The sequence below is a fragment of the Astyanax mexicanus genome, chromosome 15, assembly GCF_023375975.1.
Source record: "Astyanax mexicanus isolate ESR-SI-001 chromosome 15, AstMex3_surface, whole genome shotgun sequence".
NCBI lineage: Eukaryota > Metazoa > Chordata > Actinopteri > Characiformes > Acestrorhamphidae > Astyanax > Astyanax mexicanus.
Window position 1 is genome coordinate 33,931,896 of NC_064422.1, and position 22,942 is coordinate 33,954,837.

The 22,942-nt window shown below is 36.0% G+C and overlaps 1 protein-coding gene across 1 annotated transcript in view; it reads left to right on the forward strand.

Annotated features, from left to right (window-relative positions):
- The window catches only part of ankfn1 (ankyrin repeat and fibronectin type III domain containing 1), a 112,759-nt gene that overhangs the window by 25,486 nt on the left and 64,331 nt on the right, over nucleotides 1-22,942 (forward strand). Inside the window, exon 6 of the mRNA XM_022669036.2 lies at nucleotides 17,300-17,337. Within this exon, the coding sequence (XP_022524757.2) occupies nucleotides 17,300-17,337 (38 nt within the window). The remainder of the gene's footprint in view (nucleotides 1-17,299; nucleotides 17,338-22,942) is intronic.

Sequence of the window (22,942 nt, forward strand, 5' to 3'; positions counted from 1 at the left end):
GCCTCAAATACTTACTGTGTTAACCTTAGTAAACATCTCTAGATTGTGTGGATTTATATTTAAATTGCCTTTAAACAAATCACCATAAGAACATCTTAAAAGGGAATAGCATCTTTTCCCTGCTCTTTGCAGCTGTTTATAGTTAACAGCTATTTCTGGGTCATATTGATTTGACCTTTGTCAAAGTCGATCAGCCCTTTACATCTGCCCATTTCACCTATATTCAACACATCAGCTATGAAAATCATTAGCTTTCCATATAACATATACCAGCCCTTGACATTCTCAGAGATAATCAGTGTTATTTGCTTTGTCTGTAAGTGGTCATAATCTTCCCAGCTTCCCAATTCTGGTCCTATAATCACTGATGAAAGGCTTAATGGACAGCAGATTTGTTGGGTTCGGTGTGTGGAGGTATTTGGCGCAGGGAAGACAGTAAAATGTGCAGGAAAGGGAGGACCAGGGTCTCCAGAACCAGGTTTGGCAACCAGTGATGGATGGTAGATGATTCTTCTAGCATATAAAAAAAACATTCATGCTCGTGTGTGGGAATACTAGTGCCTTGCTATGGTTCGCAAGAATTCAATAAATTTAAATGAGGTTTATGATTGCAGGGGACTGTTACCATGGTAACTCTGCTAACCATCACTGGGTAGAGTCCCTGTCATAAATGACCCAGCCACTGTAAATAGATATCAATTCAGTGAACATAGCATATGTAATAATAATAAAAAAATAAAATAAAAATAAATAAATAAATTAATTAATTAATTAGGGTCTCATGAAAGCCTGAATTAGATATTTGTAAATGAGTTATGTGTTATGTTATGTTATTTTGTTATGTTATTTTGTGTGACCTTTATTGCATATTTAGGGATCTGTTATGTGGGAATCACTAATAATTGCTGTTTTATTGTGCATTTGTTTTAATGCACAATATGTACTTTATTATGACCCTGTTAACAAAATTGTTGAGCATTAATCTATTAACTAATTCTCATGTTGTTATTAGTGTGTAATTGATGAGATGTGATTTTATATAGTTGCTGTATTGAAGTATATTGAGATTAATAAGCCAGTAGTACATTTATACAGCCATTAATGGGTCCATATCGTATTCTAAAGTAAGGTTATTTCATTAGGAATGTTACAACGTGCATTTTTAATATTCAATTTCTGTACATAAGAGGTCAAATACACATTTGTAGTGTTTGATTAGTAATGGATAGAACCTCAGTTTAGAATACACTTCTTGGTCACTCTTGGTGACTCTTGGTAATTCTAAAACTGCAATAAATCTTTCACAACATAGAACCAACATGAATCACCAATGTGCTACCAATTAAACATTTATAATGTAGATTTAGGCAACATTTCATGTCCATAATCTACCTTAAAGGGTGGTAACAAAGTGTTAATTGTGCATTATAATAATTACTTCAGTGATTTTAGTGATTTATATAGAATAGAAATACATAGAAATTAGAACTTATGTTTATGAAAATATATTTTCTTTGGACAAATTCCCACACAGCCCTGTAGAAATGGAGCATCAGCTTTTAGCATACCTCTCAGGAGAGCATGAAGTCTCTAAAGACAAAGACAAGTCAAATAAAATTATAACACTCAGAGCTGATACATAAAGTCATTGAATAGGAATTTACAGAGCAGCTGGAGATGATTTCCTGTTCTGGAAAAGGTATTTCTTAAAATCACTGTACCCTGCTGTCTATTAACAAGGTGTGCGAAAAGTGTCCTGTAGAGGCACCACATATATATGCAATGATTGGTTATTTGTCGTCCCATAGTTTCGGTTTCCTGTTTCTCAGGTGATTTTCCTCATTCTCCTTCCTGCTTATATAATGAAGTGTGCCATAATAGAGTGGTGTGCCTGATTCCTGAACTTCAGCCAAAGATCCCTGCTTCTGGAAAGTAAGAAAAACGAGGAGGATAGATAAATCTAGTGCCGTCTACTACCTCACTTGTGTTTGTCATTCTCTGAATGTGATTCTGGATGAGTTGTCAGGCTTTATAGCTGCATGGCAGAAGAAAACACAGTGACACAGATATTCCAGCACTTTCCACCTCCACCTCTCCAGCGTGAGTCAACGGAAAATGGCAGCGGAAAATGCCATTGTTATGGTGAATGCCACAGCGAATAGCAAAGGTATTGAAATGCTTTTGAAACTCAAAACGCAACATTTATTATGTGCAAAAAGGCATTGTGATCACATGGCCAGGTAATGTTTTTCTCCTGCTGTGGAGTAAGAAGAGGCTATGGTGGTAAATGTTCTGCAGGAACAATAAAAGCCATTCTTTCCTCAAAACTCAATTTCACTCACACAGTGTGCGAGTTTTAAAGAGAATGAAGTTAGTAATTCATCGTCCAGTTGTTATTTAAACAAACACATGGTGGCCTGTTTAATATCGCTATAATATCCCTATAAATATTTTAAATAATAAAGTTAGGTTGTGATAGTAGTTTAATAGACAATAGATTTTTTTTGTTCCATTGTTCCATTATTTGCAAAAGAGTGTTCTAAAGTAAAAAGGGTTGGCAAAAAGAGAGACAAAGTACAAAAAGAAGCACTAGGTAGAGAAACTATGTGAGATAGGTTCAATACTGGGTAAGGAAGGAGTGAGAGAGAATTAGAGAATTAGAGAACTATTTATAGAGCTGAGTCCAGGTGTGTACAATCAGAAGGATGGCGAACTGGAATGCAGATTCCAGAGTCGTGATCCAGTCGTGATTGAGTACATAAGTATTATGGGAAATGTAGTTTGTTTCTGCAGTATTAGAGTTCGTAGCAGGCAGACAGACGGTGACAGGACTAACATACACATTGTTACAGCAAAAGGGATACAAAGACACACAAAAATAGAAAGTAGCAAACTAAATATAGAGATATAAACATTATAAATGATAAAAATCTTTAAGGATTTTTTACATTTAATATTTACAACAGCACATGAAAAAAAACTGTATCGCACATGTAGATATTCCCATTGCACATTTTGGTATGTTTAAAATATTAAATGTAAAGTTATAGTGTGTAAGTGTGTTTGTGGTTCTACTGGGGTGCTGGTTGTACAGTCTAACTTATATTAATACAAAAAAAAAAATTCATACATACATTTGTTGCAATAGAATATTCTGGAAATTGATAAAAATCTGTGTTTTGTTATATTGCCAAGAAAATTGTTTTGTTAAAGAATACTCAGAAATATTGAGATATTATTTCAGATCCATATCTATCGCCCGTCCCTGTCATGAAGTAAATGAGACTTTATGAACAGAGGTGGTCTTGGGCACTACAGTGCAATGCAGCAATGTATTGCACTTATCCAGCCTTGTTGCCATGGTGCTTGGTAAGTGAAGGTTTGCGGCTTAGGTCTTTTAGCTGGAGGTGCTTTAGGAAAAGACTGGGATGTTGAGAATGGGAACCAGTCTTTCCAGTTTAGATCTGACTGTCTAACTGTAGTAGTTACTGCTTCTTCATCCAGACACTTCCATTTGGAAAGCAAACTTTAGGCCCTGGATGTTTTATGGGAGAATATTTGGGTCTGGTTTTGATATTCCGTATAGGATGTAGACCTATCATAATTTTACATAATTGTCTAATCGCTATTATATGTAATTGTGATCTATTGTATTGATTTATTATTTCCATGTTTTTTTTCTTCTTTTCTACTACATTTATTACTTTATTTTTTTAGTACAAACCATACACATAGAAAATGATCCAAAAATAATTTCTTGTCAAAAATCGTAGAAGCCAGTGAGGAAAAGATTATTTGTTTTAGTATATTTAATTAGATTTTTTGTTTCTGAGAATTTGTATTTCTTATTTTTAAGCTTATTTCCATACATTTTATATTTATTTTTATCATAATTGTGTGTGTTTAATATTTAAGTATTATTAAGCAAATGGGCCTGCTAACATAAATGTAAAAACAAAAAAAACAATTACATTAATGAATCGAAGAATTGTCAGCTAAAATGTCATGATTATACAGCACTAATAATATACAAAACTGCAGAGAGTTATCAGAGTATGTACGCTGTTATCTGTTTCTTGTAGCTGTAGGAAGCTTGGGAAATGTGTTGAAATGATGATTTATATAATGATTGAATGAATTTATGTAACTGTATCCCACGGCCCATCACCAGTATACTATTTTAAAATGGGGATGAGAGTACTAATTGATGTAGAAAGAGCCCGTCTTAGAGAGATGAGTACAATTCACTCACACTCTCAAGGGCAATTATCATTTCACCTGGAGCTATTCCACTGCTTTTTTCACTCTTGTTCTCGGATTTTTTTGTTCGTTGGAGAAATGTACTGTGAGGTAGTGCTCTAGATGAGCCCACTTGCTGTGCTTTGTCCTCCTCAGAGCCGACAGAAACCTTTGCAGAGAATTTTTATTAAAATTCTCCTCAACTTGTCTTTTCTTTTCTCTTTCTCTTTCTATAACTATAAATCTTAAGTCTGTTAAGTCAAATACTGTTGTGAGAAGTAAGGGTGGATGATACTGTAAAAAATTAAATCCTCATATATTTTAAATATATGAGAGATTCTCAATTATGATTTTGCAGTTATTTAATTGTATTTTGTTTCAAATTAGCAACAAACAGCATCATTTAGAGTTATCAAATAGCAAACAAAAGTTTTTTTTTTTTACATTCATTTTCAACAGAGCCAAAACTATCCAATAAAACTTGTACGAAACAAGTATAATAACAAAGGTATATTTTATTTTATTTTTTTAGGAATATTAAGAATCTCCCTTCAAACTTGCCAGCAGCTTTTATTTTCAACAAGGTCAAAAAAACACTTTTTTGTATTTCATTTCTGGAAAAGTGAAAATATGAGAGTTACTGCCACACAAAATACTTGTTTACAGAGACAAATGTCTATCTATACTAAGATTCTGACAGCTTCTATAGATTCTGGTAGGATATACAATCTTAATTATCCCATAAAAAAGTCTAATTAAAACAGTAATTCATTTAATCAAATTAATGCAATTAATCTTCCAGCACAAGTGTGAACACCCACCTGCTGTTAAATCAAGAGGAACACTTTTATTTATTTACTTTCTTAATTTGGAAAATGTGAAGTATTTTGTGAGGCTTCCTGCAGCCAGAATGAACTTTACTTCTTGGAAAGACCATAAGGGGGCAAGCTTGCCCTCTCACTGCTCACAGACTGGAACTGTTGTTTGGTCCAAGGTGACGGAAAAGAGGAGTGTGATTTCAGAACTTGCAAAAAAAGAAAATACAGTGAGGGTAATGAGAATGACGTTGTTACAGCCCCCTCCCTCCCCCTTCAGACACCCCATTCAGTATCTTCTGTCTGCCTTAGTGTAAAACTTTCAACACATTATAAATGAAATTAAATAAAGTCTCATGTCTGAAAATGTCATTAAACTTAAACTAGGAAACTCATCTTAAAGTGATGTAGTAAAGTTTGTTCAATCTTTGTTCTACATAGATTTTGTGTGTTGTGGGAGCCATTTAATTAGAAACAGTGCTGTCCACCAGAGAATAAAATTCATTAACATTTCCAATCTCATTATTTTCAGGTGGCTTTTGCAAAACCCTGTTTATTGCATTTTTATAGTGGAAGTTAAAATGTACTTTCCGTTCCATTTTCCTGTTCCCATCTAAAAAGAACTTTCACACAGCTTACAGAACTCCAGAACTCAGTAGTAGTGGATTAGTGTTCTTTTTTTTTTTACCTTGTTATCTGTGAACTGCCTCAATCCTTACAGTGTCTGCTGTCTGCTGCCACCAGAGCAGGGCTCTGGGCAGCAGGGCAGAAAAAGGGCTGCTACTATTTTCCACGACAAAACGCCGGCGCTCCTGAGATGACAGCGCCCTAATGAATAATGAAACAGAGCAATTTGCTAATGTGTCGCAAAACGCCTGCCCCGTATGAAAGCAGGTTGTCACCTAGACTTATAAAACGGCTGTGTAGGCCATGAATTTCAGCAGTCACTTAATATTGCAGCCACAAGGGCAGGGAGCTGCCAGGCCGGGCTGCCAGAGGCATCACCACGGCCCCCCTCTTCCTCCCAGTCCAGGAGCGCGAGCTCAGCTATGAATGCTAGCATTGCTCTCCTAATTAGGCCTGGGAGAGGTTTAACAACCATGCTACAGTTTAGCCCGCTGACAAATAGAAAAATAAAAGCCTTGTTCAAATTAGCACAGTGAAGTGAGAAGTTCTAGGAGCACCGGACTGTCTCGGCTGTCGGCTTGAAGCTGCCCTAGCCTAATCTACGCAAAAAGGTTATTTCAGTTCAGTTTAGCTCAGACTGACTCCGCTGATTTGTGGACAGGCTCTGAACATACTTCAGAATTCTGCTCTCTCTCTCAGCCGTGCGTTACGCTTATGATCAATTAAGCCTTTAAAAGCAGGGTCAAGAGGCAGGAGCCTCGAATAGTCCAGGGGCCTGATTAGATAAAGCAGCCATCAATTATACTGTAGAATCTTTGTCGCAAAGCCATTAGCATTCATTTTTCGGTCTCTAAATCCATCCCATTTACAATCAATGCTCCCAGAGCAGAGGCATACATATACACACAAACCAGAAAGACTGAATTAATGACCCCATTTAATCCAAATCCAACGTCCTGCTAATTCCTCAAGGGCCACAGTGGTTTTAATGCTGAATAATTCTCTGGGCTCCAATTTGTTCAATTAGCCAATCACTAAGCACCAATTATTATGTGCTTCCACAGCACTGTGAGATAAATGCTGGACGGAAAATGAACAGGTTACAGGCAGTTATGGTACTTAAAGTCCAATGCACTGCCTAAATGCTTTATTTAGATCATATTGTGCCACTGAATGGGATCAGATCTGACTGATAAAGTGAGCGAATTCATTCTATTACAGGACCTTCAGCAACGCTTGAAAGCAGCTTTGATTGCAGTGCTTCTGTAGATAATAAACATTAGGTTGGAGTGTACTGAGTGTGCTCAGTAAATGCAGCACTGAAACACTCTGGGCTGTGCAGTGAGATGGGGAATTGCTGGGGATTTTATGTGACATGTTTATTAGAGGAAATGGTAAAAGCCTCCTCTCCTTGCGTCGTCTTCAGTGTGTTTTACTTGCAAGCCCCTAAGCCCAGATGTGTGTCCTGAAGAGCAGATACTTTGGGGACAGTGAATGCTTTAACTTTCCTTAAAAAGTGTGGGCAGTGTGGGACTCTCTAGTGAGACTGTGTTTGCGCTCTTCATTTATTATCAGGACACAGTATGCACAGCTGTGACTGTGCCTGGCCTGAACGCTGCTGCATGAGAGAAAAGTGTAGGTGTTAAAATGCCTATTGTTTCTAGGGGCGATGATTGTGCCCTGTGAGTAATAGAATATTAAAATGAAACAGTACATTGGAAGTGTATTAAAATTGTAAAGCTCTACATGTATCTAGTTCACTAATACACACCTCTTCTTCTCTCACATCTCTCCTTATCTCTTCCTATTTGCCATCTGTTGTGCCAGTGATCAAAACTAGGCATCTGGTTGTGACTAATAGCAGTAAAGTGCACAGGGAGCATAGTCACGTTTGTGCTACACCCACACCTTCCTTAATTGTAAGGATTTTTTTTAAACCTGTATGGAACCTGAACATATTTGCACTGTTATACTCATATTGAGGCTGGAAATTTGATTGAAAATGAATTGAAACTGAAATCAAAACCTCTAATCAATGTAAACTTTCCCATGCCCATTATTTCAACATATATTTTATTTTGAATATATATATATATATATATATATATATATATATATATATATATATATATATATATATATATATATATATATTATGTATATATTTTTCTACTATTTGAGTTCATATTGTCCATCACAAAAAATAGTGTCTTGTGGTTTTTATTACTTCTATAATTCTGTCTTAACGTTTGCTGTAATTTCTCTGCATCTCCAGAAACACATTGCATGCTGGCTAGTTTAACTGTCACCTCACAGCTTTCAGCAGGGGGTTTGGCAGTCAAACAAGGCTAAAAGTTTAAAAGAGTAAAAAAGTATAAGTAAGAGAGATTACCAGCTACTCTTTCACTGTGATAGTAGTGAATTAAAATACTTTGTTAATAAAGTAGAGTCTATGTGGTATTAAGTATAAATATGGCCCTGCAACGGGCTGGCGCACTCTCGAGGGGGTAGTCATGGCTTGTGCCCAATAACTCTGAGTAGGTCCTGGATCTACTGCATCCAAAAAAAAGTGTTTATGATGTACCACTGGATTCAATCATAGTACTGAAATACTGAATATTTAACAATGCTGATTCTGATCCGAATATAATACAGCTACACAGTAACAGTAAAATCATAATGTTGTTATTTTCCTATTTATTTGTTTTTATGTTTATGATTCAGTCATGTTTGGCTGACCGGGGCTAGTTTTTCAAAAAGCATCATGAAAGAAAGATCATTGTTATGTGGTAGTATATGCAGAGCTAAAGCACATTTAAAACTGTAAACAAATATAATTTAAAGCTTAACAGCTTGGATAGACCATTCATTCCACCACCACCCCACTCCACAACAGCTTCTTCCCCGAGGCAGTCAGATTACTGAACAAAGTACTGCCTTCTTAGCAACCATATGGATCAATGATCCTTCTCAACATCCAACATAAACAGACCACAAGCCTTGTAACCATCAGAGCAGATCAGCATATAAAACGTGTTATTCTTAAACACTGCTAGGAAACACCTTCGTACAGTTTACACAGACTGATCACACACCTGCCTGTTATTTTTTACACGCTGTTGCTACTGTTCTGATAAGGTTATCTTTCTTTCTGATTCATTCCCAGTTTCTTAATTTTTAGTAACAGTTTATATAATGAGGCATTCTGGACTTATTTAGTTGAGTAGTGACTATTGTAATGTGTGCTTAATATCTTATAATCCATAAAAAAAGCAATACAGTCAGTAACTACAGTCATGTGTGGGTGTGTTTGTTGCGTTAATGAACAGTGCAACACAGAAGAATCATAGGCCTATTATTTAAGAAAGCACTTTGTTAAGAATTGAAGTTCACACTGTAATGCAGACAAGTGTAGCAGCTTGTGTGTGCACCCTGGGCAGGTCAGTGCTGTTGAATATTTTAACTTGTGCAGCCTTTTTACAATCACAGTGTGATTTGTTACTCTGCTATATTGTGATTATGGTGCCATAGCTTTATATAAAAATAATGCATTAAAACGTAGACCATTTCTTTGAGCCTGACCCGACAGGACCTGAGGAAAGTGGTGGGGAATCAGGTTAGGCATCGGGTCAAGCTCAGGTTCAAACAGAGAATCTAAACTCCAGTGTAGTGGTGCACAGTCTGTTGCTGCTTAACATCAGCTGATGTTAAATAACTGTTTTATAGTGAGGTAAAGTGCTGGGATTTAGGTTAGCGTAGTGTATGTGTATACTGTTCAATGCTGGTTTAAAAGGTAAGGTGTGTGGTTCTTTTGCTGATAAAACAGAACATTTTTGCCATTGTTACAGGGACGTTCAGATTATCTATATGGTTTCATGTTTTACTGTAAACTGTTACCAAACTGCAGATATTTTTCTTCTAATAACTTGCATAAGTGCAGCCACATGGGCAATAATGTCCATTACTGGTGCTGTGAGAACCCCAGGTAGTGCTCTAATCACTATAGCTGACATCTGGTCCATTAAAATATACCTGGATCAACCTGATCTTGAGTCACTGTATCTGATCAGGACATAGTTAGATAGGCTAGTTGCTATTCCTAACTAAAGCTACTATGGTTCACATCTAACCAAACTTTCTGCACAGTTTTCAGATAAAAAAAATCCTGCAATGAACTCTTAGCACTCATATGCTCTTTGACACAAACTGTATTCTTGATATATTCGTTTATTCACTGGCAGTCCTTGTTCTCCTGAATTGTTAGTGTCACATATGTATGGTTTTGATTCGCTGTAAATGTATTGTGCTGTGTGTTTTTTGTCGTGTATGCACACAGTCTTGTCGTGTGTCTTAGTTTGTGTGACCTTCTGTAACAAGCTGCTGCATTGTGTTGTACTGCGTATCTAAATCACTACATCTCATTCTGGTGAGCAGCAGAAGTTTGCAGTTTAATTGAGGAATGAACCTCTTAAACTCTTGCTTTAAAGACCTGAAAACTTGAAAAAAAAAAAACGATAAACACGTTCAGTTATTAACTCTTCTGACATGTCAACTGTTATGGGACAATAGTGTGATCATGAAGTGTTACCTCAGGAGTGGGCTTGAAAACAGTCAAACCTGTATAAGTTGTGAGGTGTTATCTTGTGAGTGAGTTTGAGTACTGGCTTACGTGCTCATGGCAAGGCGATGCGAATTATCTGAGTTGGAGCAAGACCAAGTTGTTTGGGCATACAGTACATTATAGAAGGCATTACCACTCACAGTGGACAGCACAGTGAGTGGCAAAAGTCATTGGACATGATGAAACATAACTTATTACATTCATGTTATTTTATGGAACCAAAACTAGATCTTCTGTGGCATCACTTAAAGAACTCCTTGAAGCACCTTTGTTTCCAAGACTGTAATATGTACAAGAATATACTTGCATGTATTTCATTATTGACTTTCTATTCATTTTCTTTTTCCTTTTTTTTGGAACACTTCACACACATGTACTTGTCATCTGCACCTTGCTTGATTTGCTTGATTGCATATTTCATAAAAAAAAAAGCACCATTTAAAAGTTTGAACCAACCTTTTTAATTTTTAATTTTATAGTTGTATTATTATATTTCACTGTAGATTAATGTTGAAGGCATCAAAACTATGAAGGAATGCATATGCAGTTAAGAAGTTAACAAAAAAGTGTAAAATAAATATTAATGGGAATGTGTGTCCAAACTTGGTACTGTATCTATCTATTTTTTGAAGTCTCATTTTATAAAAAAAAAAAAAAAAAACTGTAAAAACAAAGTCTGGCCTGATGAATCTTAATTCTGCACAGATTGTAGGGTTAGACCTTGGCAGCAGAAGCATGAATCAATGGTCCCAACCTGATTCAGGTCAACACTGCAAACTGGTGGAGGTGGTGAAGTGGCGTGGGAAGAATTTTCTTGGCTCACTGTGGGTCTGTTAATATTAATCACTCTTTTTCAGCCTTTTTCAGAACTGTTGCCAACAATTAGCGATAGGATTGTCACAATATCAAAGTTTTAACTTTTATACTGATACAATGTGTAGCATCATGATTCTTAATACTGAAACAGTACTGTGGCCCAAAATGTACTTGCTTTTGTTTGAAGATAAAATCTAAATCAAAGGTCACTAATAGGCGGACCGCGGTCCGGGTCCGGATCCAGACGTTGTCCAATGCAGACCCAAACTGATAAACTACAGAGAAGTATTTAATTTTGACAGTGTTAATTTTAAGTGTCAGAACTTTTCTTGTCTTTAAGGTATACGTACTTTGTGGCGCAGTAAACTCATAGACCGATCACATGTGCTGTAAGATCACCAAACGCTCTCCTCGGCCAATCAGATCTGTGCAGACCTGGCTAGTGAATTGGGACGCGGACGGGAAAAAACGCCTTTATAAAGAGATAGGGAGCCCGAGAACTGCTGGAAAAATGAGAACAGGCGGAATATATATATATAATAATCATTATTATTATTATATATTTTTTTAGTATCATATATATCATAGTTCAAACAACCTCACGGGTCAGGCTATATATAGTATACAGGATATAGCACTGGATCATAGATAATGATCTAGATAACAGTCTAAATAATTATTTAGTCGTTTTTTTCAGTGATATTTGTAATAATTAGAGGAAACATTTATTTACAATATATTACAGTAGTACAGTTGTATGATTTGCCTCAGATCCAGAGTTTTTTTTACATTGCAATGCTAGCTAACTAGGCAGGAGCCTCCTTGCTGCTCTAACTGGCTAAAGCTGCCATCCAAAGCTTGCTTGATTAGATTTGCTTATTCAATTGTATATAGTGTTACAATCACTTTAAGGGTTTATATTTGCAGTTTATATGCATGCACTAAATATTTCACATCGTTTTGTGGTTGATTTTTCATGTAACATTGTTACATTACATGTTATTATTGTTTTTATTGTAAACACTTTATTCTGCTTCTGTGTGCGTTGCTATCACTTTGCTGCTGTCACATTATTAATATCCCCACTTCCGCACTCAAAGGATTATCTTATATTATCTAACTCTGGTAAGTTACTGTTGTTTGCTGTTTTTTTGCTTCTAATGAAAAATGTTTTTTTTTCCAAGTATGCTCTCAAAATTTATATAAAAAAAATTGTTTTCTCATATCACTCAATATCCTGAAATATTGTGATATTACTTTTTACGCCATGCCATGGACTCCTTAAGGGCATCATTACCTTTTACCAGTATTCTATGTTAAAAGAAGTGATGGAAGTATCTTGTGATTTTTCAGAATATGTAAAGAACATTTTGTACTTTTTTGCCAGTATGTCTTCTGTTTGTGCAGTGTGCCCCTGAGGTTTAAAATACTACTTTATTAAAGCATCAATCTCAAAGATTCCTTCTTTCAGATTGAAAGCAGTGTTCCTACGTTGGAAGGGAACAACATTTTGTAATAGATGGTATCAGTGTCCTGGCACGACTTAATAATAATGTCTAATATATTCATTCTAAAAACAGAGAGATCTGGGTGGGTTTGTTTGATGTAATTGCTCTCTACATCTTGACAGTATTCCATATATTAACTAGAAATAAACAAAACCGTGTAGTCAAAAACACAGAGTGTCACACAGCAATGTATTTACTGTAACCTGCATTAAATGTACTTATTCAAATGCTCTGGCAGTTTTTGACACATTTTCCCCAGAGAGGTCTATACATCCCCAAATTACAAATTTAGAGGCTGTTGGCTTTAATGAAGTCATTTGCATAGATATGCTTTGCAGGTGTTTACAAATTTAGTTCGATTTTTATATGCTTAAACATTATGGACTTCTAATTAACCTTACAGGACTTTTCTTTCACAAGAAATCTTCTGTAGACCAGTTAAGGCGACATATATAGCTTTCAGTTTTCTTATACCAAGTGCTCGCTGGCATGCTCTTTTACTTATATGACAGAAAGAGGTTACTTTCTGATGTTATATGAGTTCTACCTGTCTAAAGCAATTACAGACCTTTTGGGAGTGTACCGAAGGGGATGGACAGCTGTCTCCCTAGAAGCGTTGTATTAGCCAAAGAGGTCTGCTGACATTAAAGAAAAGGCGTAGACAAGGGCAGCTATGTGCCATGTTCCAGACACAGCTGCCTGAGTGTGACATTTAAACAAAATCAACAAGCTGCTGATAGCAATTCTGTCCATTAGATCTCAATGCCACATGAAGTGCTATTCTTCTGCTGCATCTCAGAACTCAGACATTTTAGTTCTCAGAATTACACACAACCCGAAGTTCCACTTTTAGCTCCTTTTTGTTTTGTATTATTTCATTAAATCTTTTAGCATTTTAAATGTAACTTCTTAATAGAGTTTTTGTATAGGCATTAAAATAAATTAGCATTCATATGAATTAATTTAAATGGATTGGAGTGTAAAACATATCTCACATATTCTCATGTTTTCTTAATTCTCCTACATATTTACCTCCTGCTTATCTCATCAAGCATGCAGAAAATCCTCATTTAAAACCCCATTTGGACAGGGTTAGTTTTATCCGGGAGATGGGGTAAAGTAATTATTACCAGGCATCCCTAGGGATTTTAGTCCTATTTGAAAGCTCTGTGTCAGTCATTTTTACCGGACTGTTGCTGGAACTATTTATCTTCAGTAAAATTACCTATAAAATTAATTTAGTGTTAAACTAATCCTGTGTGAATTAAAACGTGGGTAAGTGTTGCCTCAAATACTGTGGAGAAGAAGTTTTTTTTTGTGGCTCTGAAGCATGTAGGAGCATGAGGAGACATTCAGTTTGGTTTGCGTGGCTCAGATACTTTGGGTCTTTTAAATCTGTGGTAGATGAGCGAATGCTTCTCCCAGCTTAAGACAAGTGATTTTGTATTATATGCCTATAGCCTACATATATGTTATAACATGTAGCTGCTAAATTTTAAAATTCATTATTACTACAAAATGGGTTCTGGGGGTGACAGCAGTGCATAAATCGATGCCAATGTGTCCCTGAAATATTGTACCATATCACCCACCCCTAATAATCACATCAGGGTACTACTTTTTTGCTGTTTTTAGCAAAAGAAACATTCACACTGTTCTCATTTACCATTAAATATCTACTAGAAACAGATTATATCTGTCCAGTATCATTTATATTACTGCAGCACTGGATATATGGAGATATATAGAGTGCATTATTAGTATTGTGAAGTAATGTATTCTTGAAAAGAAAAAAAAATCAGTGTTTTGTCATATCATTAAGAGTATCGTTATCGCGAAAATACCATGAAATATTGTGATATTATTTTAGGGCCATATCGCCCACCCCTAGTATAGGGCTTGGACAATGAAACTGATACACCTGTCATTTTAGTGTGGGAGGTTTCATGGCTAAATTGGACCAGCCTGGTGGCCAATCTTCATTAATTGCACATTGCACCAGTAAGAGCAGAGTGTGAAGGTTCAATTAGCAGGGTAATTTTTGCTCAAAATATTGCAGTGAACACAACATTATGGGTGACATACCAGAGTTCTAAGGGGGACAAATTGTTGGTGCACGTCTTGCTGGCGCATCTGTCACCAAGACAGCAAGTCTTTGTGATGTATCAAGAGCCACAGTATCCAGGGTAATGTCAGCATACCACCAAAAAAGGACGAACCACATCCAACAGGATTAACTGTGGACGCATGAGGAAGCTGTCTGAAAGGGATTTTTGGGTTCTTCCTTTCCTTTTTTTTTATTTTTTTTATTTGATTTCTAATTTTTCCCATTTTTCTCCCCAATGTACACAGCCAATTACCCAACCCACTCATTAGGACTCCCCCTATCACTAGTAATGCCCCAACACACCAGGAGGGTGAAAACTAACACATGCTTCCTCCGATGCATGTGAAGCCACCGTTTTTTTTCGAGCTGCTGCTGATGCAGCATTGCCGAGCAGCCAGCACGCTTGGAGGAAAGCGCAGCGGCTCGGCTCCGGTACATCAGCTGACAGACGCCCTGTGCTGCAGACATTACCCTAGGAGTGATGTGGGGAGAGAGCGCCATCTACCCACCCAGAGGGAGCAGGGCCAATTTTTGCTCCCTCTGACGCCGGCAGCTTGATGGCAAAGCTGCATGAGCTGGGGTTCGAACCTGCGACCTCCTGCTCATAGTGGCAGCGCCTTAGACCGCTGGACCACTCGGTGCTTGGGTTCCTAACATACATCCTCACGTGCATTTATTCATCTGAACTTTGCTTGATTTAAAATTTCATAATATGTTATACAGTCCCATTTTAGACAATTAAATTTTTTCTTTTTCTTTATTGATTGTTGTATTGGCTGTAATAAAATTAAATTGGTATTTAGTGTGAATTACTGTAAATGTATTAACATGCATCAATGCATTGAAGAGCATCATATTATCTCAGTTCTGCTCCATAGTTGTCTCCAGCTGATCTTATCAAACACTAGAAACTTAATAATCAAAAAGAAGGTTCTTAAATGTTTGCTTAAAAACATCTTACAGATGTTGACAAGATGTGTAAACACTGCAGTGCTATAAATAGAACATCATGTACTGAACTGTAAGAAGGCTTCCAGTGTGTCATCTTCAAAGGAAATTGATTGCTGCATGTTTTGAACACCAATGTAAAAAAGCATCACTGGTCTATGCATGTATAAAGGTTTGCACTGTCTGATTGGGCTTTCAGGATGTGATCAAAATATGTTTTTCCTTCCTGATGAGCAAAAATGGTGAGAGGGGTTTCATGCCTGCTGCATCACTGAAGGATGAATGAACTTCCTCTGTATGTTTTTATATTTGATTTCTTTTCATGCTGAAAATATTCAGTGTTCTGAAATTCCTCTGTGGGAGTTTGGACATTCTGAAATCACTGCAGACAGATCTAATGTATTCTAGTGTATTCTAGTGTATGCATACCGTGGTCAGTCGTAGGCAGTCCTGCGACTTTATGTCCTGCTTTTATTCACATATGAAGGCCAGTAATTGGAGCAGAATTAGAACTGGGGTCTTGTTCCTGACCTGTCAGAGCCCTTGTCCTTGTGTTACCCAATGCCCAGGGTACAGTATGTACAGATGACGTTACATGTCAGATAAGAGGAACACGGATGGAGAGGGAAAGTAATTGTTGGAGCATAATTCTGTAAGGTTGCTATAACAACAGCGTGGCTGCTGTTCTTGAATGTGTTGAGGAAGACAGATTCTTGGAGAGACCAGCGTAAGTGTCCTTCTCAGAATGAAGTGCTGCTTAGTTATTCCATTGCTTACTCTGTAATTAGAAAATTAAAGGTAATGTGTGGCAGAGTGGTAATGGATGGTTTGGTACCTGTTAACCTCATTCAACACACAGCTGGCCGAGGTTATTTTTGGTACGTTAGCATTCTTCCTGGGTTCAATGGTTTGTTTTGCTTTCTAATTCAGAGTTGTTAGACTCTCTCATCAATTCTAGTAGTAGAGTAGTGATGAAAATGTTTTATCTTCTCTTTAGAAAATTACCTTTTTATTTAGGACTGGAAAACATTGGTAAAAAAATAAAATCAAATCTCAATATTCTTCAAAATACAAACAATTCTCAATTATTGAAATGAATTTAAAAATAAAATAGTTTTTAATCATTTAATTAATTACAAAATAGTAACCAACAGCACCATTTAGAGCTATTCAATCCGTAAAGTATATTCCTTTATTTATTATGTTTATAGGGAGTCAAAACCATGCAAGCACGATAAAACTTCAAATGAAACCAATATAAAAAAAATAGTTTTTTTAAGAATAGCAAACGGCTCATTTCAACCTTACATACAACTTTTATGTTATATTGTATACAATATATAAAAGGTGCAAAAGTAATCTCTATGTTCATTAATATGGTAAACAGTCATTTTCAGTTATCTATAATTTAATTAGTTAAGAAAAATACAAAATAGGAAAATTATTGCCTAATTCTAATCCTACGAGCCAGATTATTCCATTTTGAAAATGACCAAGTTTCTAAAACAGTAATATGATTAATCCAATTAATTTGATTAACCTACCATCTCTATATTATTTGTGTATATTGCATGTCCTAGAATTAATTGAGCTTATTTTTTTTTTACTTTTTTTCCAGAGCCTTGGAACGACTGGAAGATACGAAACCTGTAAAAAGTAAGTGTTTGTTCATTTATTAATAAAGCTTTCTACATTTCCTTAGCATTAAAACGAAAACAGTTGAAACAAGAAGATGCACATTGCTTAATAGTGCCTGGCATATTATACTTTTCACTGCCAGAAATGATTATCTTTATTTATGAAATGCTTCAGAGCTACAATACATGACATTTCGGTGGACAGTATTTGCATAGAAGGATTAGCCTGGTTGAAAAATGTGTTTGCTCATGATAGCATATTGCATATATAAAAATAAGGTATGAGTAAGTGAGAGATTATGAAATAGCAGATTGGTACTGGTGACACTGCTAGCTCCGCTCCTCTGAGACTGCTTCTGCTACTCTCTAGCGGCCAGCGTCAGGCCTTAGAGAACAAATGTACTTGTCAACCTTCCCACGACAGAGCACTTTTCATTCCTTTCATATTCTTTGCGGCTTTGTCCAGTGTGTCTCAAGTAAAAAAGAAAAAACAGAAGAGGCTAGAGTCACAATGGAACCATGTCTAGCACTGAGCAAGATGTCTAACTTGATTAACAGAGCCATTTAGAGGGTGCCCCCTGGGAACGGCTGTAATGTTTATCTTATCAATAAGGTTAAACCAACAATTGTCATCCAACCAACGTGCACCATGGGACTGGTGGCCAAAATTCAGTCCACAAGTGGTTCATTCTTTTCTGTCAATGAGCCTCTGTTAGCTATTATCTTAGAATAGCATAGACAGGGAGGTCAAGCTTAAGCAGTCAATGGCACAGTCAGTGAGGTGAGGGAGAGCCCAGACAGAGAGTCTTATTGCCTGATTAGGTGCTAATTGGCAGTGCTGGCCCTCTCCTCTCAATGAGCTCCTGGAAACCAAGACTTGGTATCCTAGACAGCGGAAGCCCAAAAAAGAACGGAGCATTGTTACTGCTGTGAACAATATTAAGACAGCATACATATAGTTTATACAGAACAATAAGGGCTGTGAGATGAATTGTATTTTTATTGTTATCATTCAGCAATAGAGAGAGCTCTTCACATTCCAAACTGTGATCACCTGACATTACCAGGCTGGAGGCAGAGCGAGGCAGAGTGCAGTAAAATGTGGTAAGGTAGATCAAAGTAGAGATCCACAATGAATGCACACATCAAGCTACTTCTTATCCTGGGAAAAATTAATACAGCCCAGCAAAGCAGCAAAAAAAATATCAGATGAGCTTAAACTAGTTTCGTATCTTAGTTGATTGTGTTTACATTGATATTGGGATATCCAACAGCGCTTTTACAAATACAAAGTTTTGTTCATATTGTATACCCCTACAAAATATATCAATCATTCTTTAAGTTCATTTAGATATCAGCAGTTTCCCAACATTATGAATTGCACGAAGAAATAATATTTGTGCTCCAACAATGACATAAAGTTTCTAACTTACACTTAACTGTTACTTTTATTTAATTGACAAGGTGTACCCAAAAACTCGAGTTTGCATATATCTAACCTGTTACGTTATGTTATTGTTACATTTATCTATTTTATATAATAGGTAAGTTATATTTCTGATCATAACCGCATTATTATGCTATTATGTTATCATTGTATAAGTAGAATAAATTGGTTTTGACAACAATATAAAGTGCACTTATTTTTAAGACAAAATAATGTACAATAAAAAAATATTATTTTGGCAGGCCTAATAATTTCAATATTATGCTATAATATGATCATTGTGTCAGACAGATAATATGGTCATCAAATGACAATGATATTGTTAATTGCACTTATTCCTGGGTAGGGCTGCAACTATTGATTATTTTGGTAGTCGACCAAAGGTAGTCGGATGATTATTTCTTCGATTAGTCGATTAATCAGCGATTATTTCTGCCCTGTACTATATCTCTAAAAAATATAGAAACAGCTGAACTTTGTTATATAAAGGTCATTTAAATGTCTAGATGTTGTTTAAATATGTAAATTACTGATATTTAGTGAATAAATATGTAATCTGTTGTGTTTAGGCACTTTTGGAGACATTTACCCATCTCCCATTGTGCTTCTGTCCCCAGCACTTTGTGTAATGCGATACTGTTGCAAATGAATGATTAGACGAAAATGAAATGTGTAGTCTACAAATTTAAATAATCGACATTTGTTGATTATATTGACTAATCATTGCAGCACTATTTCTGGGCCAGTATGCGGACAAATAGAAAAATAATCATGATAGGTCTTCATATACCACTTAAATGGATACGCTGCTTGATACAAACTCTTCTTCTTTAAATTCTTTTGAATTTTGCAGGAACAGCAGATTTGTCACTTTTTAATCTATATATATATATTTTTTAATCTAAATGACAGTCTGCATTGATATGCATTGAAATTGCTTTAAAGGTTGTCACATGGCTCTCAATGGCAGTTGTGATTGTCATGACGGTCAAGCCGAACATATTTAAATAACCCTTTCACAAATGTGCAGCTCCACCTGTGGGATTTGCTGTGTTTTGTTCCTGATTAGAAAGATCACACCTGTGGGATTTGTATGTTTGGTGTAGAACATGCAGCTTTAATTGTACTGGTTGATCTATTACCTGTCTGTCGCAGATAATCTGTGTTAATTGACTCTGTGTTTATTTCGCTGCTTACACTGGCAATGTGTGCCTGTCATGCTCATTTGAGATATTTTTTTTATTATTTTTAATTTTTTTTAGTTTAAGGAACTGAAACACATAATAAAAGCAGAATCCATGATCTGATATTGTCAGCATGTATAACATGCTGCAGATGCATGTTCTATTTATAGCATGTTCTAAAAGAACCTGCTCTGGGATGGCCGTTACTCATAACCAGAACACTTATTTAAATATATTTAACAACTGAGTATACTTATGAGTGCCTTCACTAGCCTGTGTGATCAGTAATATTTAAAAAACATTGTAGTAAAAGAAATTAGTAATCTTCAGGATCAATCAGACAAGATTTTTGCATGGATGTTTGTATGTTCATGAATGAAGGAAAAATCATGTTCATGTAGATGGTAGAACACTGGTAATCCCAGTAAACATTTTAACAAAATAAGTTATTGCAATGTTTTTTTTCTTCTAAAGTCAGAGTAAATATGGTGCTAGTCTATATATATCATGCTTAGTATGTCACGATTCTCAGTTAATATAGTCTGATACAATAGACCATTCATTGAATGCATCCCTGCCTTTCTCTGTGGATTATTATTGACTATGGCTGGACAATTTGTCAAAATCTGCATTCAGAACCTCTTAATTTAACAAACTTAATCTTGCGAAATAAAAAAAATACATGATCTAGTTGGTTATCTCACTTTTTTAAATTCTGTTAACATTAAATATTTTTTTTATTTGCCAAAAAAATCTGTTAACGCTTTCACTGACCGAAATGTCTCACCGAAGGTACTACAGAGTACAATAAGGTCTAAAAAAATTTGTTGCCTGTTTTCGATATTTTGCATGAAATTTGCATAAACACACCAAACACGGAGAGAGCGCACAGTGAGGTAAAAACAACCCCTATGGTGCCCTGGCGCACAAAAGCGGAGTGTTCGCAAAGAAATGCAGATCATTTAAATTGTCCACACACCGTCGCTGTGCTAAAATCTCTCAGTCGCTCGCGCTGCCTTTCTTTCACTTGCTCTCATTTGCATTGTCTTACCTTCTCTCTCTCTCTCTCTCTCTCTCTCTCTCTCTCTCTCTCTCTCTCTCTCTCTCTCCCTCTCTCTCTCTACTGTGAGATATTATGCCAGACCTAAACCTTACTACACTATTATTAGTGTCCCCTCACAATAATACTGGGAAATTCCATCATGATTTTAAATTTATTTTTAAATGATTGACACCAATAATAAAATATAATTTAATTTTACTACTTTTGACTATCAATAAAAAAATATCGTTGTCCTATTAAAACCTTACAATATCTTACAACACTTTTTCCTACCATATTATTATTACATTAATTGAAAATTACACTGGTGTTAATTTACTGATATTGACAGTTAAGCACTCTTTATCCTTTAACTAAATAGCTGCAGTTTTGGACATATGACCTTTTGGTTCAGTCAGAGACAGTATAACAGAATGCTAACTACTCTTTCAAAACCTTCACAGTAGCCCAGTCCTTATAATAGATAGGGGCAAATTTACTTTACTTAAATAGCCTAATTATGCACTACCATACACAGCACCACAGCAAAGTGAGAGTTTCATAGGAAAGTCTTCTAAAGAGGGGAAAATACCTAAGTCTTACTGTTTAAAATACTAAATAATTGGAATTCCTGTACACAATATAAATATGATTCTATTTTTCACAACTCTGCTCTACTTTCATACATTCCATCATCATCAGTTGTGAAACTGTGAGTTGGAACTGTGGTTCTGATGATGGAATATCTAATATAAGCTTACAAATCATGCAGTTATTTCTTGGAAAACATGTACAATTTCTATTACAAATACCCATGTGATTCCGTAGAATCAAATTTTGCTATCATTTTGACACTACAAAATCAAATAAGAAAATGTGTTGCTTAATTTTGGCACTAAAGCTAACTAAAGTTACATAACTGTAACAAACCTTATGTTTCACTGGCCTGGCAGTACATTCAGTAACTTTGACACTGTTCACTTTAACTCTTCAAACCTGGTGCCAGAGTAGTTGGGCTCTGTGCTTTTCTGCATTTGTATTCTCTGTATAAAAAAACACACTTTCTTTTTGCTTTCTTTAGATCATAAACAACTTTTATTCCTTATATCTATTATTAGTCTCTATTGCTGGTTCAACTAGGACAGGTGACTGAAGTGTGACGTGCATTCCTGTTCACATGTTTCTTTATGCAGAAAATCAGTTTATGACGCAAATAAAAACACTTAATATGTTTAAATAGCTTTTTCTGCAAGGACTAATTGCTGAAACCATTCAAACCTCAAGCTTTCTAATACATCAACTCAGTGCACTGCCTTAATATCATTTCTTCAATGAGAAGAGACTCTTTCTTTATTTACACAGTGCTTTAATACTATTGATTTTCTTATTGATTTCAGAAAAACAAACATCTGACTGTTGGAGAGAAAAAGAAATGAAGTAGAGTAGTGATGAACACAAGTCTGAGTCTGAAGATATAAACAATCAGGGCTTAAATGATGCAACTGTTTAGTAAAAGAAAATAAAAAAAATAAAGCTAATCAGTAATATGTTACATTTTTTAAATAAAAAGATGCATATCCTCAAATTTCAGGTCTCAGAATAATCATATCATATAATCATATAATCATATCTGCTCGTGTTGGATTTGAGCCACCTGTTAGGAATGTGTTAGCCTGCGCTCGTGTGTTTGTTTTGGTGAGAGCCTGTTTTCACATCCAGGTTTAATGACACTGCAGAGGCAGCGGCTCTGAACACTTTCCCCCACAGTGACAGACAGCAGCACCCGCAGCCCGACCAGCCCATCGTAGCCTTTAAGAAATATGGCACTAGTGGTGTTGCCATGGAGATCAACTCAATGGAAGCTGCGTTTAAGCCTCAGGAAGACATAATCAAGTTCTTTGGCTTTCATTCCAGCGCAGCGCTGTAAAGGTGTGCTGGTGAGGGGAGACGT